The sequence below is a fragment of the Trypanosoma conorhini genome, assembly GCF_003719485.1.
Source record: "Trypanosoma conorhini strain 025E chromosome Unknown Tco_14.4_contig_00076, whole genome shotgun sequence".
Classification (NCBI taxonomy): domain Eukaryota; phylum Euglenozoa; class Kinetoplastea; order Trypanosomatida; family Trypanosomatidae; genus Trypanosoma; species Trypanosoma conorhini.
In genome coordinates, this window is record NW_021704157.1 from 29,757 (window position 1) to 46,639 (window position 16,883).

The following is a 16,883-nucleotide window of genomic DNA, read 5'->3' on the forward strand; positions in this document are numbered from 1 at the left end:
TGAGCTCGCGAACCTTCTCCTCGTCCCCGGCGCGCAGCTGCTCATTCTCCGCCCGCAGCTCCTCCAGCTGCCGGTTCAACTCCTCCGCCTGGTCGTTCAGCTCGTTGAGCTCGCGAACCTTCTCCTCGTCCCCGGCGCGCAGCTGCTCATTCTCCGCCCGCAGCTCCTCCAGCTGCCGGTTCAACTCCTCCGCCTGAACGTTGAGCTCGTTGAACGATCGTGTCTTCACCTCCTCATTTGCATTACGGACTTCCTCAAGCTCGCGCTCCCTGTCGAAAAGCTGGCGGCGGAGTTCTGCCGACTGTTTTTTGATCTCAGTTAGTTGATTTTGTTCTTTTTGGAATGACTCCTGAAGGGCGGCATTTTCAGTCTGTAGTCGTTTTAACTGTTGCTCTAATTGTTTTGTTTCTTTCGCATGGCGTTGGCTTTCTTTGTACTTCTCATTGTCGTTCGCTTGGAGGTCCTTAACTAGGTGTTTGCTTTCCTCTAGTTTGCGAGAGACGTCGTCGCGTTGTTCCTGGAGGCGTGTGTATTGTTTGGTGAACTCCTCTTGTGCTTGCTTGGCGAGGAGTTTGCTTTTTGTCGAGCTCCTGTTGAACTTGGTTCAATTCCGTCTTCGCTGTGTTTAGCAATTTTGCCATATCATTGTTTTGTTTACGCACAACCCCATTTTCGTCACGTAGCTGCTGAATCAACGTGGCGTTGTCTGTGTCTTTATTTTTCATGTGCTGCACCTTTTCGAGTGCAGTGTCCAATGCCGCGTAGAGTAACGGACGGTGCATAGATGCCCTTGCGAGGAGGCGCTTTGCTTCCTCATGTGTGACGACGGCGACGCCGGCGTTGCTGGTGTTGCTGGCGCTGACGGCCGCTGTTATCGATGATCGCGGGACGGTGATTGGTGCAATGTCGCTGGCCTCCATGAAAGTGAGGCACGTGGCATTGCTGATGTTCTTGCCCTTGACTACACCGTAGCCTTCGTTGTAGATGTGCTGTTGCTCAGCGTTGTGCTTAATTTGGGTGTCTAGCAGCTTCATGCGGCGAATGTTGTTGTTTATGGCCTCACCAATCTCGTTGGCGCGCGCTTGCGATTTTTCGATCTCGGGGTAGACGATGAAGGCGTTCAGCTGGGCGAGTGCCCAGTCGCAAATTAGCGATTCCAGGGCAGTAGGAGTTGCCGGGAGGATGTTTACTGAGGGACGCAGTATCTGTTCTCGCAGCTTTAGCAGCCGCGGATGGTAGTCGTTGACGATGCCCTGCCGCGCGTCCGCGCCTTTCGCCAGGGCGGGGCAGTACTCCAGCAGCCGGCGAATGAAGGTAGGGTCCCGCACCACGGTGCGCAGCTCCTCCCATCCCTTTGCCTGCTCCTCCTCCCCGTCGCTGTTTAAAATAGCGATGCTGGCCTCAAGCGCCAGGCACAGTCCTGCGGAGGGAAGACGGGCGTTGAAGGCCTCATGTAACCACACCTCCTCCACCTCCGCCAAAGCGCGGCGCGCGTTTTCAACCTCCTCCTTTGTGCGCTCCACTTGGGCCTCGGTGTCTCGCCGCACCATCGCCAACTCCTCCCGCTGCTCCGACAAAATGCGCTGGCAGTGCCGCACCTCCTCCATCTTCCTCTCCTTCTCCTTCTGGAGCGCGTCCAAGACGTCCGCGTAGCTCCCATTCTCCACCCGCCACCGCTGGAGTAGGGCGTGGTGCTCGCCCAGCTTCAGCACCCTTGCCAGCGACCAGTGGAAGTCGTGGGCGCTGTCAAGAAACTCGTACGCCACAAGGCTGCCAGAGAGCACTGGTTCATCAATGCTTCTCAGGAATGTCTTTATGCCCCTGTGCGTCTCCTCAGGGGATAGCGTGGATGCACTCAGAGCGGAATTTCCGCGCGCACGCATCTCCGCCAATTGAATACAAGCACCAATAAGAATAGGCCGCAACTAGCCGAGCACTGACAACACCAAAAACCACCACCACCACCACCGCAAACAGTCCCTTTGTGTCTGCGATCTTGTGGAAAATTTTCTTTTATCTGGTTGTTTGCGTTATGGCTGTATACTCGGCGGAATGCCACTTCAATCGTCCTCTCCGTTCCTTCCGGTCCCGTCCCAATCGGTTGTCGTCGCCTCCTCACTCCGGTACTTAGTAGTAGTAGTAGTAGTAGTACGTCAGGAGTGGAGGGAAGGCAGTGGCGCAGTAACCGAGAAGCAAAATAAAACAAAAAAAACGCCAAACACTAAAAACGCAGCCCAACAACAAATGTAGACTTTTTTTTTCTTTGTCTGTTGGTTTGCTTCGCACTCGCTCTCTTGTCTCTCCGGTTTGTCCTTTCTCTTTCTTTTGTTGCTGTCGCTGTTTCCTCTACGTGTGTGAGGACTAGAGAATGTGTCTGTGTTTGTGTTTGTGTAGCGTGCGTACCAGCGCCTCACTCCGCTCCCTTCCGCTAATGGCAGAAGATGTGGGAAGAGGCAACCCCAACGGGTTTTTCTTCGTTGGTTTACTTTTTTTTTTTTGTTCCTTTGTTTCTCTCCGCCCTTCTCTCCGTCGCCCACTTCTCCACAGTCACGGGGTGTGTGGGCAGCCGCAGAATAAGACGCGCCCTGCGCTGCGGTGCTGTGCACGTGCAATGTTATATATATATATACACACCGTACAGTGATGTGCACGCCGCCTCCTCTGCCGCAGTGAGTGGAACAGCACGCAGACGCAAAGAGTGAAGCAGGCCCAGTTTTCCTCTTTTTCCCTCTTGAAGCGAGGAACTGAAAAAGAAAGAAACAAAAAACGAGCGGTACGTCCGGTTGGGCCGATGGAGTTGCGAAAGCAGCGAAATGGAAGGACCCGTTAGCAACGAGAGGGAAAAAAAAGTGGAACGGACGTCTGTTAGGGGCAGAAAGTACACACACGCTGAGAGGCAGGTCCTGTAGAGCAAAGGAAGGAAAAGAGGAGAGGCAACTGATAGACACACACACGCTCACTCGCAAGCAATAAAAATAGACGGCAGCCAGTCACTAATGTCAACTAACTAATTTGGCCCTGTTGGCGGGTTGTGTGGGTGGCAAAAGGGGGCAACAGTAAGAAGAGAAGAGAAGAAAAAGGCCTCGCACAGAATGGCACACGTGTCTGCAAAGTAGGAATGAGAGTGGTGGCAGTGTCCCCCATTTTCAACCCACACCCTGCAGGTTGCAGCCCGCCTCCTTCTCTCTGCCCTGTTTCTTGTGTTTCCTTTGAAAACTGCAGCGGCGCTAACACATGTGTGTCGACAACCCTCCCACACACACACACACACCTCCAGCCAACACAAGAACAACGGGGAGGACAAGAAAAATCCGACCTCACATCTCTGGGGGGTGGTGCGTGGCAAAGACGTGGAACGGCTCAAAGTCTTCGAGAAGAGGATTGAAGCCGCTGCGTGTCGTGAAGAGGGCTGTCTTGTCGCCGCCAAACGTCTTCCAAAACTGCGGGTGGGTGAGACTTGAGACATCTTTGTGTGCCCCGCAGATGTTGCGGTACACCACTGCCAGATGCTCGAAGTCAGTCGGGAAACAAATGTCAACCATGCCGGCGTTGCCATGCAGCGAATCGGCGGGGCGGCGAAGGTAAAGGTCCTTCGCCACACGCACTTTGCATTGACACACTGGCCCGTTAACACCTGGTAGAGCCTGTCGTACGCCTGACCAGTCAACAAGAAAAAGATGATGTCTGGGGAAGTACGCGGCGCAGGTCTCGAGGAAGAGCATTGCAGCTGTTGGAAGCCAGAGAGTGCGAAGTGGGCTGTGGGTCCAGAGAACCTTCGTGACGATAACACGCAGAGGATCCTGCATATTCGGCTCAATGCTAGTAAACGGAGGCGGGTCAATGTTCTCACGCCCACCGGTGAGACATAACATCTTAAGGCTATGAAATGACTCCTCCTGCATCCAACGCACGTAACGCAGGTAGCGGAGGATAACAGGGTCCTTCAGAGCGTAGTAACGCTCATGGGCAGTGGAAAGATTGTCGTGCTGCTGAAAACCAAACCAGTGTTCATTACAAACCTCATCGCCACTCAGCACGACGCAGTCGTGTGGCATCCCAGAGAGAAGTTCAACCCCCAACAAAACGCAGCGACGTTGTTCCAACTGACGCCAATTAAGAATGGAAATGTTATGTATCTTGACATGATGATAATGTGTGATGAGGCGGTTACGAAGCACTTGCACAAGTTGAGGATTTTGCTCCACCACGTGATACTCACACTGCGCGTACACGGCAGAGAAGTGTTCCGCAAGGTAGTCCAGCACACTCACCGCCAGTGCCCCTGTTCCTGCCCCAATGTCGTACACGACAAGCGGCTCACGGGGGTCAAATTTTGCCCGCATCATCGTCACGAGATACTCCGCCAACACCCAACCATAGTGAGGCTGAAACAGCTGCGTTGGTGTGATGCAAGCAGGAGTTGAATCGTGAATTTTGCCGACGTAGCGTTCATAGTCGTGCTGATTCCGAAGGCTGCTAAATGGCACTGGATCGAAGTAGCCGCTTGTCATGAGCTGTCGATATTTGCGGTGCAGCTTCGGGTAATACCCCCACTTCTTGTGGTAGAGAGCAAAGTGAATAAAGTCCCGCATGATAAGTGCGGTGCCTAGTGAATCGTGGTCAGCAAGCGCCCCACCCTCAAATACAATGAGGTCCTCGAAGAGCTTTTTGTGCCGCGCCACACGCCGCTCCTCTTCTTGTGCCGCAAGTTCGTGCAGCCGAGAGTCAGACATGGCATTGCTCCCGGAAGACAGAATCGACGGTACACCTCGTTGGGAAGTCGATAAGGAGGAGTAAAGTCCTGCAGCGGCGGCGTCCGCATTTGTAGCAGCCGCGGCATCGGTTGGGATCTCTGCTCGGGGGACGGGAGAAAAGACGGCGTCGGGTTCATCCAACGGGCCACGTTCATTCAAATTGCAAGGGATCAGTTGATCACTTCCGTTGCTTGGACCCCTGTTAGCGTCGTTGCTGTTCGTATCACTACCGCCAGCCTTTCTCCTGCTGCCTTGAACCATGCCGCTGCCGGTGGCGGTAGTAACCCGCCGGCAGCTATGCAGCAGTGCCGTACGGCTCTCCAAAGTGCCGCCGCACACGTGAATCCACCTCAATGGAGGAAGCAGACGCATACGAGCATATCCCATTTGTCCACTTTCACTACCGTTGATGCCTTCTGTCTTTATTGATCCTTCCTTGGCTTTTCTCACGCTCGCCGTGTGGGAGCGTGTGTGAGTGTCAACAACTTGGCTTATGCCTCCCAACGGTGGGCAGTAAGGAAGGAGTCAGCTCTCTCTCTCTCTCTCTCCCCCCCCCCTCCCTCCGTTCTTTTTGTTTTGCTTTTCGTTGTGTGTGTGTGTGTGTGCACTGGTTTCGATTGCCTCTTCCTCCTTCGCTCTTCCTCCCCTTCCCCTCCCCCAGTTATGAGCAGCCACGGGAGCAGAATATATATATATATATATATTAGGCAACAAACAGTACGAATTACAGTCGTCAAGCCGCAGGAGCAACAGTAATGGGAGCATAAAAGAAAAAGTGAGTTTTCCAGGCGTGCGAGCGTGTGTGTGTGCGTGGGCAGAGCACAATCCACCTGTGCTCATTATTTCCACCCACCCCGCATTTCATTTTGCTTCTCTAGACCGAGTTCACCGTAACGACCCATTTGCGACCCTGCCGGGCTCACGCACGCACTCAGGCGCGGTCACGCATTCCACCCGCAGCCGCAACGAAGAATATTTCTTCACCCAGCCCCTGCTGCTCCAATTACAACGATTTATGCCCCGTCTTCCTCGTCTTCGCCCACACTTGACCTGCCCCATGCGTTGGGGCCTCCTCCCGCCCGAAAGAGGCGGCACTGACGCCGGCACCTCCAACCACTGAGGGTGCGTGCAGGTGTCCCTCTCCCAGCCTTCCTCGCTGGCGTGGGAAGAAGCAGGCGTCAGAACACCAGCAAAAAAACATCCCCGTCTCATCATCTCGGCATGTAGTGCAGTGGCGCCACTAGTGCACGCAGTGAGATGCGCCCCCATCTCCAACAGCTGTCTTCAGCCCACCTACTTTTCAAACATGCAGCTGCCACCACACTCTCGCTCCTAATAAAAAGAAAAAAAAACGCCCAGAGTGAAACGACCACATTTTAACATTAATGGGCGGCGCTTAGTGGGAATCGTTTGGGTAGGGTTCCTGCGGGGCCTGCGATGAAGGCCAGTTGGGAGCTACACTCAACGGCACGACGGGACCGTTATTGTCGTTGTCTTGGAAGGCGTTTTTGTTGACGACTTTCCTTCGCTTGTACTTTCTGAAGTCGCGACGTTTACGGATGGAAAGCCAAGAGCAGAAGCCCTTCTTACCATTTCCACTCTGCAGTTGTTCCTGAAGACCCTTTAAATGCCGGCGTTCACGTTTCCTCTCACGTTTATCTACCATGTGCTGGTAGGTCGTCTTGTGGGTGGAACAGAGGTACACATGAAAGATAATGAGGTGTCCAAGGACGCAGATGCCTAGTGCGCACATCAGGAGTGGAATGAAGAGAAACACAAGGTAGACCTTGTAGTGGCTGGCATGATAGCGGCGATGTAGGAGGTCCTCGTACTTCTCTCTCGCTGTAAAGGCATCAACCAGGACGTACAATCCTATCGCAAAGATGAAGGCCATACCACACCAGGCAGTCCCCATAAAAGCACAAAACGCCTTGTAGTTACCCTCACCTACACAGGCATTCAGCCAGCGACAATGGTGATCAAAACCAGGCACGCATTTGTCACATACTCCACAATGTTTACTATCAGCCCGCACGAAACGCCGGCAGAATACGCAGGGTACCGTGCCAGTTGGGGCAGCCTCCTGCGTCAGTTCAGTCTGTTCTAGCCGAGGCAAGTCTGTGCGAAATATGACGGGATCCTCGATCCGGCTGAGGGAGAGCGAGATCTTCAGCGCAACTACGACCGTGAATAAGACGCTAGAGACGCTGGCGACGACAATCAACAACGCAGGCTCTAAAAACGGCACGTGCAGAGTGTAGTGCAGCACAGCTACGACCACGATGAATAACCAAGCGAAGAGCTGCAATAAGTCTAACGGACATTCAAAACCTGTACGCCGCGGCCGTACTGGGTCGCCGTACACATCTATCCACTGCCCCTGCGGTGGATCACAGCAAAGCAGCGACATCTGCCCGCTACCTACTCCTTCCCACGGAAAGAGTAAAAAAAGAAAAAAAAGAAAAAGAAAAGGAAAAATCCACATAAATCCTGAAGGGGCAAGAACAATATAGCAAGAATGCTCTTAACAGGAAGGGTGTGGGTACCATCGTGAAAGCTCCGACCCGGCGAGCCCGCACGAGACAAGTCCAAAAACAAACAAACCTGAATAGCACCCCAGTTCTGGCATCCGCGCTCGTAAACGATTGCACACCTACTTCTCTCTTTGCTACTTCACGATGTCGTGCAAAAAATACGGACGTTTCATTGGAAGCCATAACGGAAAGTGTGCATTGAGACATACATTTCATTAGGGCAGTTCTGGATGGGTCGTTTTTCTTTTATATGTCCCGCCCCCAAGCAGCCACGGACACAAATTCCCCTTCTTGCTTTCCCTTCTAGCAAATATTTTATTGAACAAATCACTTGTTAGTTTTTCTTATATACGCATCGATTCCCTTTCAATCAGCTCTGCTTTTTATGCCTGTTACTTCTTACGTTTGTGGGTTTTCTCCCACAGCGTGGCGACACTTGACGCGAATGTGGAAGAGGTCCGCTTCAGCTGCGAAATAAGCTCCTCCACCTCCCGCACGACTTCTGCCTCATAGACGGCGAAATCCGCCCCCAAATCTGTCTCGCTGTAGAGTCGTTTCACCACGGCGACCTTCGCCGGGTCCGTGTCACCGTAGTTGGCCTTGAACTCGGCCACCTGTGCGGCACTGGCTTTCCCGAGGAAGGTCACCGCCAGCCAGGAGCACTTGGCGTCCTCAATGTCGGTTCCAACCTTCCCAAGCTGCTCTGGCGGGGTGAAGCAGTCCATGAAGTCGTCCTGCGCCTGGAAGAACTCACCCATCACCATCGCAACCCGCTCCACCAAACTCATATCAACAGAGGGGGTCCCCCCGCTCACAAAAAGCCCCATAACGAGTGGAAGCAGATACGTGTAAAACGCCGTCTTGTACTTCACTACGCGTTTGTAATTGGCCAAGGTAAATTCAGCAAAGTCGGTGGTCCTCGGCTGTGCCACCTCAGGGTCCAGTTTATTGGAGTCACACATGGAGGTCACGTCGTAAAACTGTCCGATTGCCGTCGAGTAGTCAACCCTGTGGAAGAGGCAAAACAAATCCTTTAAAAAGGGGCGATCCGCAAAGTAGTGCAACGCCATCATGTGCGCCCATGACTTCAAGATGAGACCGTCGTTGATGGCACTCTGGGAAGTGACACCAGGGAGGCGATACCAGCACGGTTTTCCACGGCGCATACAGCTGTTATCCACAATGTCGTCCTCCACCAAGTAGTGAGCCTGGAGAAACTCAACCATCCAACCGCAGATGCAGGCATCATGGAGGACGCGCTCCTTTGTCGCCTCATCATATGAACCGGCGGCGATGAATCCCTCCGCCACGTTCACCACAGTCAGGCCACGGATGTATTTGCCACCAAGACACGTCGTGTCCATCAGGCAGCGGAGGTATCTGCCGCGGTTGGGGTCCATCTCATAGTCGGAGTTCAGCTGCTCCAGCAGAAAGGCCTGAACCTCCGCGTACACGCGCATAAACCGCTCCGCAGACGCCATCACACGGGAAAAATTTAATGATAAAGTAATCAGTTGTGGGGTCAGGAATAACTCTGTTGTTGAGGTAATATCACCTTCCTCCAGGCACGAATGCCAGAGAGAAAAACAAACAAGGAAACAAAAAGAAATGGAGACGTGAAGGAGAAAAAAGAACACATACAAGCAATCGCCACAACATCTCAGTTTTCACATAATCGACAAGAAACATACGCACACACGTGTCAAACCTCATTGTTTCCTCCATTTTCCTTGAAGCGCACACACGCAAAAAAAAAAAACAGTCCTTTGTTGTCCTCCCTTTGTCTAGCTCACGCCTAGAACAGTACACGCGTAAACATATATATATATATATATATATAACCTCTTCTTGCATCAGCGGCGATCCTGTTGCAAACGACGCATTGCCCATATCGGGCCGTCGTACTCGTTCTTTGCTCTACATCCAAAAAAGTTCTTGCTGCCCTTGTCTGTGTGTGTGTGTGTGTGTGCACAGCAATAACATACGACCACCACTACCAACTAGCATCCTCAGAGCTTCTTTGCGTAGTTCCTTCTCATGTTTTTTTTTCTTCTCCCACCCCAACTTTGTTTTTTGTTCTTCTCATCTCGTTCTCATTGTTTTTGATTTCTTTCTTTTTTTTTGTCACTGGTCGCCCAAAAGCAACACGGGGGGTGCCCCCACACCGCGGGTGCGGTCGGTGTCTTTCAGCAGCAGGTTGATTTCCTCGACGAGGCGCAGGCAGTCCGTCTTGGCGCCAAGGTAATAACTCTCCTTGCCCTTTAAACGCACAAACTCCTCCAACGAAAAATTAGACTGCCGCAAGTGCCGCAAACGACCTTCCAGCGTAGATATGGAGCGAAAGGTGGCCTCCTCACTAAGGCGCTTCTGCAGTGCCTCATTCGACGCGCTAAGGGTGTTTAACTGCTGCTTGCTGGAGTCCCGAAGCTTCATCAAAAATGTCCGCTCCTTCGCGAGGTCTTCGCGGCGTCTTTCAACGTTGCGACGCAGTCCATCCAGGTCGGCGTATCTGACCATCTCCTGCGACTGCTCTTCCATCTTCCGCGCGTGTGCCTGCAGCTCAGCATTGATTTTGATGTCAAGATTTTCTACCTTTTGAAGCTCCGCCTTGCGGTCCAGCAACTCCTTTTCAAGGCGCTGGTGCGTGACCTGGTCACTCTCTATCTGGTTGCGCCTCGCGTCCACCTCGCTCTCAAGCGCGTGCAACGCATGAGGGGCACCTTCCGCCGGTATCTGCTTCCGCAACTCTAGCGCTTGCGAGACCCGTTCAAGCAGCAAGGAAACGTTTGCCTGCAGCGCGGTAATCTTGTCCAATTCCTCCTTCTGCCTTTCGGGAAGGGAATCCATGAAGGACTGCAGCTCACGGTCCTTATCTTGCAACTCTTGAAAAGCCTTTAGGTTCTCGCCACTGTAGCTTTTTAACTCCTCATCTAGGGAATTACAGCGGCTCTTAGACTCCCCCAAGGCATCGCGTGTTTCGTTCACCTGGCGCTCCAGCACCTCAATATCGCCGCGGGCGGTTTTAACTTGCTTAATAAGTAATTGCCGCTCCTCCTCGACAGAGAGGGCACACTGTTTTGTAAGCTCCTCCCTCAGCTGCCTTTTGCGCAGTATCTCCCGCAGCACTTCCGCGGCCCGCCGCTTGTCCGTGTCTGTCGCAATTTGTGCCATGTGCAGCTCCTGCTTCGCTGTCAAAGTGCGCACCTGGTGTTGAAGATTGAGCACCGCGTCTGAAACTCCGTACGCCTCATTCCTGGTGGTGTTGTAAAGATTATAGTCCTGGTTTTCTGCAATAATGCGGCGATCCAGCTGCTGTATCTCCTCCTCCAAGATCTGCAGGTTCTTCTTCGTCTGTGTCTCCACCTCCTTCATATGGAGAAACAGCTGGTCCACCTGCTTGCGCCGATCAACATTCAGGTGTGTAAGCTTTGTGGCCTGATCCTTCACACTGTTGGCATCCTGCGAGGTACTCTTCTCCACAGCCAGGTTAATATCGGCAAGAGTCCCTTTCAACTTTGCGATCTCGTCCGCTAAGCTCTTGTTGCGCTGATGCAGCTGGGCCAGCACGGAACTGTTTTTTTCAATGAGGCTCTCCTGCTCGTTCAGGTGCTGAATCTCCGTCGTCAGCTCCGTAATCTTTGGACGCAGCAGTCCAATGTAGTAGCTGCGGTCACCCACCTGACGCCCCGGCCCGGCAGTACCAGACCGCGTTGCGGCCCGCATTCCCTCTAGTGTCACCGGTGCCTTCGCTGAGACCGCCACCGGCTGCTGCAGGCTCCCACCCACGCCGGCCACCTGCGCCCCGCGCAGCTGCGAACCGGGGCGCATCTGTGAGCCTGGTCGCAAACTTGACCCTGGCCGCAGCCCACTTGTCTGCCCTAAGCCGGTGGTGCCGCCAAACCATCCCTGCATTTTTGTCCTGTTTCAAATGGAGCTCTATATATTTTTTTTCTTTAACTCGTTCTTCTTTTACTTGTTGCTGCCAGTGGTTCTGGTGTGATGGCTGTGGTTGTTTGTCGCTTTGCAGCCCCACGGTGGTTTTGCCTTCTCTAACGTACTTCTTCCGTGTTCCGTGTGGTAACCCCGCGGACAGCACTGATACCCGCGTGCTGCGCCGAGAGCGGTCGGCAGCGAAAGACGAGGACGAAAAAGGGAGCAAAAAAAAAAGGAAGGTAAGGTGACGAAGCGAGGGCACTATAAATTTCCGTAAGCGCACGCACACTTCTACTACTGGCAGCAATAACGTCACCCGCACTCACCAAGCTCAGCGGCTGCAGCCGCTGTTGCATAGGTGGGATAGACAAGTGTGCGTACGCCTGTAATGAGGCGCGTGTGTGTGTGCAGGTAAGCACATGCTAGTAGGTGCGTGTATTATGCCTCTTGCACTGGAGTAATATGCAATGGCACCAACTTACTCGACAAAGGGAGGAAGTGATGGCGATGGTGACGATGACTATGGAAAAAAACGAAGAAGAAAAGAACGGCCTGTGCATAAGACACATGCACTGTGCGGTATATCCTCTCCTCCAAGACCGCATCAACCTTTCCCTCCAACTCCCCCACCCCACCCTCATTCGTCCTCTTACCCCTCCTCCTCTTTTCGTGGTTGAATTAAAAGTAATATATTATCGTGCTATTACCACCCTCGCCCAGACACACGCAGACGCAGACGCAGACGCAGACGCACCCCCTCCACTGCGCAGAGATGCGACGGTGCCTGTTCGTGTGCAGTTGGCTGCATCCACTACCCGCACCGCAGCTCACGACAGCCGTCGCACGACGCTCACCAGTCCAGATCTTCCATGCGGCTCCGCTTGTGCGGCTGCTCCTGCTCCACCTCCTCCTCAATGACCAGACGCTGTCGTCGTGCGGGCCTTCGCCCGTTCCCGCGTACCCCAGTTTTCGCCTTGGCTTCCTCCTCCTCCTCCTCCTCCTCCTCGTCCATGACAAACTCCGGGAATTCCTCATCCTCTTCATCCTCTAAAGCGTTGAACTCTGCCCGATCCTCCTCCTGGTCCAGTACACGCTCAAACGCCTCACGGCTACAGTTCATCACGCTATCGTACGTCCCCTTCCGTAGTCGCTCCAGCAGTTCCTTCTCAACCTCCAGCTCTAGGCGTGCCGCGGCCTCTGCCTTCTCCTCGCGGCGCAGCAGCTTATCCTCCTGTCGCTTGTTAACCGAAACATACTCCACCTTTGGCTCTAGTAACATCTTGCGACGGCGCATAATGTACTGCTTAAGCCTAAGCAGACGTGCCTTGACCTTGTTCACAAGCTTCTGATCCCACCACTGCAATTCCTCATCGATCTGTGCCAGGGCACGCGGGAAGCTAGCGTCAAGTCGCACCTTCTCCCACTGACGACGTGGGAGGTGGGCACGCTCTGCGGTCTTGACATACAAATAAAGCTCGTCCTCGTGCTCAATGACGGTTGCATACTGCGCGTTGGAGAGTGGACAAACGCCACGCTGACACAAACCCGTCACATTGTACGGGTTGCGGCAGAAGCGCGTCTTCTCGTCGTGTGTTTTCACTTTGAATGAACAGAAGGTCTGCCCCATGATGTTCCACATGGCATCGTCGTGATTCATTGCCTCTGCGCGACGTGGGTGGCTGGAAAATTAGTGTGCTGGCGTACGGCGTCCTTTCTTTCCTGATTTACTTCGGCTATTGGGTGGTTGGGCGCCGCTAACGACGTGGCACGCTTCGTCTGCCGCGCTTCGCTTCTCGTGTGCCGTCTGTTTGCTGGTTGGACGACGTACGCGCTGAACGCTCACGCCCTCCCTCCGTTTCCCTCTCGCTCGCCTGTGCGCGAATGAACGAATTGACCTGTGAAGGAGTCACTACAAATGGGTGGGACAAACAGGGTGAGTGAAGGAGAGAGAATTGATTGCTGCTGCTTCGTTGCCTCGCCGGACGCACGCAACGGGGACGAGAAGGGGAATACCGCCAACCGAGAGGCATCCAAAACAGCACACACACACACACAATTGGAGAAAGCGAGAGAGAGAGAGAGAGAGAGAGCGACACGCATGTGAAAGCAGGGAACAACGACGAAATCATTTAGAACAAAAAAAATGCGCACGTGTCGCGGCACTGCTGCTACACGCCTGTTAACGGGCGCTCACGGTCGACGCCGATGGCCTGCATCAGTGCGTGGTCGCGGCCAATAAACTCACCAATGGCGGAAATGGCGGCGGCGCCGAACGGGACATGCAGCGTGGTCAGTTTGACCGCCTCTGTTAGGCAGCGTTCGAGATCCCCGGCAAGGAACAAAGTCACGACAAGGGCGCAGCGGTGCTCGTGGCTCTGCGGGTCCCGGTCTAAGACCTCCCGCAGTTTTTTCTGGCTGCAGGTGTCACTGCGCCAGGTGAGCGGTGCCGCGGTCACCAGTCGATGAGTGGCCCGCACACGCGCAGCATCACTGCCAACCTCCTCGCAAAACGCCGCGTATTCCGCCTCTAGGCGCCGCATGTGTGCATCGGCGTTCTTTCCTTGGACTATTTGCGCCAATGCTACCCACGCCAAGCAAAGGGCGGTGCTTCCGTCGATGTTCACGTCGCCCTCACATTGGGGCCTAACCGCATCAAGTGTTCCAAGCGCACGATGAAAAAACTTCTCCGCGTACTCGGCCTTGCCGTCCGTCAGAAGCCGCTTGCCCATCCCCACCAGCTTCGAGACATCCACGGACATGTATGAATCGTCAGCGACGGGGTGGGGCGACGCCGTCGTCGGCGACGAAGAGGTCCGCACCGCGATCTTCCCACCACGCTGGTAAGCTGCCAAGCGCTCGCAGACGCGATCCACGTTTTGTATCATTGCGCTCATCGGCTCCTTGAGCGTGTCCGCAAGGGCCTGCCGATACACCACAGCTAACAGCGGCGTGCCCCGCTCTTTCCCCAGCTGGTCCTTCGCCGCCACGAAGGCGATGCTGCTGCAGTCCCAGAAGTGCAGCTGCACTTTTGTGGCGTGTCGCGCAGCGGCTGCGCGCACAGCTTCCTCCAAAGCCGTCAAATTCATCGCCGCCACGCCGTCATGTTCCGGCTCATAGCAGAGCAGGAGTCGATCGGCGCTATTCGGGGCGAAGAGGGCACGGAACTCCTCCACGCTGCTGACAAAGCTTGACGAAAACGCAGCCGCCGACGTCGTCGCCGTCATCAACTCTCACGTAGGCGAGCACCCATGCACACGGCACACACACACACAGACACACACACATAAGGAGGTGAAAGAGAGAAAGTGCATGGGGTAAAGGGGGGGGAAAAAGAAGGCACTAAGGCAGCCAAAGAAAAAGGACTGTTCCTCAAGATTAATGACATCCAAAGAAGTAAATGCAAGAAAAGGGAAGACGCAACTGTAGACACACGCACGCACGCACGCACACCCACACAGGCGCGAATGCGGTTGCCCAATCCCTCGCACACCACTATGGAAAAAGAAAAAAAGAAAAGAAAAGAGGGAACAACCTCTGTACATCCTACCTTGTTCGAGGGGAATGGGGCGCAGCTACGCAACTCAGTCGTCGTCCGAGAGCAACAGACGCAAATTCATCCGTTGGTAGAGGCCTTGCGGGGAGGAGCGAACACAGTAGCCGGACTCGTAAAGCACGTACACCCTTTCAGCACCTACGGTGTAGACCCCCTCGCCGTGAGGCAAATCCTCACGCCATGTCCCACAAAGTGTGCCCCCACCGCAGACTTTGAGTTCCCCACTGCCGTGTTTCTTGTCGTTGAGCCAATCTCCTGTGTAGACCACCTCATCAGAGCGGTAAACGCCGTGGCCGCAACGCTTGCCGTGGCGGAACTCGCCAGCATAACTTTGCCTAGTTGTAGGACTAATGAACTGTCCTTTACCATGATACGTGCCTTTGCGCCACTCACCCTCGTAGGTAGAGCCATCCGCGTACTTGCACTGCCCGTGACCCTGAATAGCTCCAAAGCACCACTCACCCTCATACTGCAAAGACGCACTTGTGTACGTTCCAGTGCCGTGTTTGTGCCCGTTCCGCCATTCTCCTGTATAGGTGTCACCATTGAAATAGGTCATGGTCCCACGCCCGTGTTCACAACCATTCACCCACTGTCCCTCGTACTTGCCACCGTTTGGAAGGAGGTAGGCCCCTGTGCCGTTGTACACACCATTCACCCATTCACCCTTGTACACGTGTCCGTCATTGTACACGTACTCACCAAAACCCTGCAGAAGTCCATCCAAAAACTCGCCCGTGTAAATTCCCTCCGGCTCTATCAGCTCTCCACGACCGTGCCATTTACCATCTTGCCACTTACCGCTGTAGAAGGTGCCAAAATCAGGACTGTGGCATGAACCGGTGCCATTGCGCAGACCAAGAAACCATTCGCCTTCGTAGAGGTCATTAGACATCACCCGTTTCAGATATCCCGTGCCGTGCATGCGACCACCCTTCCAATTACCCTCGTATGTGTCACCATTATCAAAGACAATTGTTTGGTATCCCTCGGGTCGCAATGTTGTATGACGCTCACGAATAATAACGGCAAGTTGCGCCAGGAGCTTCTGTGTGATCTCTGAGGCCTGGTTGTCCAGCAATTCCATTGCGTGTCGCCGCTCGATTTGGGCGCGAAGCAGTTGTTGTCGCCCCTTCTTTTGTTGAATCCTCTCCTCGTCCTCGGCGTCGCGCAGGTCAAACGCCAACACCGCCCTTCGCTGCATTTCAAGCGAATGGAGGAGAATCTCCGCCCCGTTCGGCGGAAATGAGAGCGGGTTTAACATTGTGGACCTTCCCACGAGCACCGACGACGTCGTCGACCGTGCATGGGCGGCGGTGGACATCCCGCAGTATTGCAAACGCCGCCGCCACTGGTGCACACGGCCACGCCTTGCACTACACTACGGTAAGTGCAAGAAAAAGAAGTCAAAGCACAGGAGAGAGAGAAACAAAAAATAAAAATAAAAAATAAAAAATGGAAGAAAGGAAAAAAGACACGTAGTGAGGACAAAAAAAAAAAACGGACCTTTCTGTCACGCCAAGAACAAAGGCACTCGCCAGAGACGCCATAAAAAAAAAGAATCGGGACACACGCAACTGCACAGCAAATGGCATTTCCCGAAAAGAAACAAACCTCAATGTTTCTCTATTTTGTGGCGTGGGGCGTTGACGCTTGCCGCCCCGGCTCCCCCCCAACAAACAAACAAAAAGGCATACATCAAACGCCTTACTTTCCCCGCATCTGCATCATAACACTGTTGAACTCCTCAAAGGAGACCTCGCCGTCGCCGTCCTCGTCTGCCTCGGCGATCATCTCCTGCAGCACATCGTCGCCAGGGTTCTCGCCCAGGAGTTTGGCCACCTCCTTCAGGTTGGCAAACGAAATCTTTCCCTTCTTGTCGAGGTCAAACAGCTGAAATGCCTTCAGTATCTCCTCCGGGGAGTCCTTCTGTGCCATGCGCGACTTCACCACGCGCTCAAACTCGCCGTACCCGATGAGCCCCTTTGAGTCAGTGGACATCGTGCGGATCATACGCTCCACCTCGTCGCGCGGCAGGTCGCCAAACCCGAGCCCCTTCATCGCCAGCGCCATCTCCTCCGCGTCAATGGCGCCTGAGCCGTCGGCATC

The 16,883-nt window shown here is 54.1% G+C and overlaps 10 protein-coding genes across 10 annotated transcripts, besides 18 other annotated features; 1 reads left to right on the forward strand and 9 right to left on the reverse strand.

Annotated features, from left to right (window-relative positions):
- Position 1: 1 nt before the first annotated feature.
- On the forward strand, positions 2-322 carry Tco025E_02067 (uncharacterized protein; the record flags this gene model as incomplete). The annotated part of the gene is made up of 1 exon (XM_029369002.1): positions 2-322. A coding segment is annotated over one exon (321 nt), but the record flags the coding sequence as incomplete, so codon positions are not given.
- A 142-nt stretch (positions 323-464) lies between these two features.
- On the reverse strand, positions 465-1,883 carry Tco025E_02068 (uncharacterized protein; the record flags this gene model as incomplete). Its single annotated transcript, XM_029369003.1, has 1 exon — positions 465-1,883. One exon carries the CDS (start codon positions 1,881-1,883, stop codon positions 465-467), a length of 1,419 nt encoding a protein of 472 aa, XP_029231019.1.
- A 68-nt stretch (positions 1,884-1,951) lies between these two features.
- Positions 1,952-1,969: a microsatellite.
- Positions 1,970-2,128: 159 nt separating this feature from the next.
- Positions 2,129-2,161: a microsatellite.
- Positions 2,162-3,254: 1,093 nt separating this feature from the next.
- Positions 3,255-3,271: a microsatellite.
- A 46-nt stretch (positions 3,272-3,317) lies between these two features.
- On the reverse strand, positions 3,318-5,126 carry Tco025E_02069 (napsin-A; the record flags this gene model as incomplete). Its single annotated transcript, XM_029369004.1, has 1 exon — positions 3,318-5,126. The coding sequence occupies one exon, from the start codon at positions 5,124-5,126 to the stop codon at positions 3,318-3,320; it is 1,809 nt and encodes a 602-aa protein (XP_029231020.1).
- Positions 5,127-5,283: 157 nt separating this feature from the next.
- Positions 5,284-5,302: a microsatellite.
- Positions 5,303-5,341: 39 nt separating this feature from the next.
- Positions 5,342-5,359: a microsatellite.
- A 15-nt stretch (positions 5,360-5,374) lies between these two features.
- Positions 5,375-5,411: a microsatellite.
- Positions 5,412-5,438: 27 nt separating this feature from the next.
- Positions 5,439-5,458: a microsatellite.
- Positions 5,459-5,542: 84 nt separating this feature from the next.
- Positions 5,543-5,567: a microsatellite.
- Positions 5,568-6,150: 583 nt separating this feature from the next.
- Tco025E_02070 (uncharacterized protein) lies at positions 6,151-7,164 on the reverse strand (the record flags this gene model as incomplete). The annotated part of the gene is made up of 1 exon (XM_029369005.1): positions 6,151-7,164. The coding sequence occupies one exon, from the start codon at positions 7,162-7,164 to the stop codon at positions 6,151-6,153; it is 1,014 nt and encodes a 337-aa protein (XP_029231021.1).
- Positions 7,165-7,198: 34 nt separating this feature from the next.
- Positions 7,199-7,232: a sequence feature (A-rich).
- Positions 7,233-7,680: 448 nt separating this feature from the next.
- Tco025E_02071 (farnesyl pyrophosphate synthase) lies at positions 7,681-8,769 on the reverse strand (the record flags this gene model as incomplete). Its single annotated transcript, XM_029369006.1, has 1 exon — positions 7,681-8,769. One exon carries the CDS (start codon positions 8,767-8,769, stop codon positions 7,681-7,683), a length of 1,089 nt encoding a protein of 362 aa, XP_029231022.1.
- Positions 8,770-9,105: 336 nt separating this feature from the next.
- Positions 9,106-9,128: a microsatellite.
- A 105-nt stretch (positions 9,129-9,233) lies between these two features.
- Positions 9,234-9,257: a microsatellite.
- A 155-nt stretch (positions 9,258-9,412) lies between these two features.
- On the reverse strand, positions 9,413-11,200 carry Tco025E_02072 (intraflagellar transport protein-like protein; the record flags this gene model as incomplete). The annotated part of the gene is made up of 1 exon (XM_029369007.1): positions 9,413-11,200. The coding sequence occupies one exon, from the start codon at positions 11,198-11,200 to the stop codon at positions 9,413-9,415; it is 1,788 nt and encodes a 595-aa protein (XP_029231023.1).
- A 745-nt stretch (positions 11,201-11,945) lies between these two features.
- Positions 11,946-11,974: a microsatellite.
- A 97-nt stretch (positions 11,975-12,071) lies between these two features.
- Positions 12,072-12,878, reverse strand: Tco025E_02073 (putative mak-16-like RNA binding protein; the record flags this gene model as incomplete). The annotated part of the gene is made up of 1 exon (XM_029369008.1): positions 12,072-12,878. The coding sequence occupies one exon, from the start codon at positions 12,876-12,878 to the stop codon at positions 12,072-12,074; it is 807 nt and encodes a 268-aa protein (XP_029231024.1).
- A 378-nt stretch (positions 12,879-13,256) lies between these two features.
- Positions 13,257-13,276: a microsatellite.
- Positions 13,277-13,280: 4 nt separating this feature from the next.
- Positions 13,281-13,314: a microsatellite.
- A 75-nt stretch (positions 13,315-13,389) lies between these two features.
- Tco025E_02074 (uncharacterized protein) lies at positions 13,390-14,445 on the reverse strand (the record flags this gene model as incomplete). The annotated part of the gene is made up of 1 exon (XM_029369009.1): positions 13,390-14,445. The coding sequence occupies one exon, from the start codon at positions 14,443-14,445 to the stop codon at positions 13,390-13,392; it is 1,056 nt and encodes a 351-aa protein (XP_029231025.1).
- A 19-nt stretch (positions 14,446-14,464) lies between these two features.
- Positions 14,465-14,505: a microsatellite.
- Positions 14,506-14,647: 142 nt separating this feature from the next.
- Positions 14,648-14,677: a microsatellite.
- Positions 14,678-14,720: 43 nt separating this feature from the next.
- Positions 14,721-14,744: a microsatellite.
- A 58-nt stretch (positions 14,745-14,802) lies between these two features.
- On the reverse strand, positions 14,803-16,098 carry Tco025E_02075 (uncharacterized protein; the record flags this gene model as incomplete). The annotated part of the gene is made up of 1 exon (XM_029369010.1): positions 14,803-16,098. One exon carries the CDS (start codon positions 16,096-16,098, stop codon positions 14,803-14,805), a length of 1,296 nt encoding a protein of 431 aa, XP_029231026.1.
- A 70-nt stretch (positions 16,099-16,168) lies between these two features.
- Positions 16,169-16,246: a sequence feature (A-rich).
- Positions 16,247-16,481: 235 nt separating this feature from the next.
- Tco025E_02076 (centrin) lies at positions 16,482-16,883 on the reverse strand (the record flags this gene model as incomplete). The annotated part of the gene is made up of 1 exon (XM_029369011.1): positions 16,482-16,883. A coding segment is annotated over one exon (402 nt), but the record flags the coding sequence as incomplete, so codon positions are not given.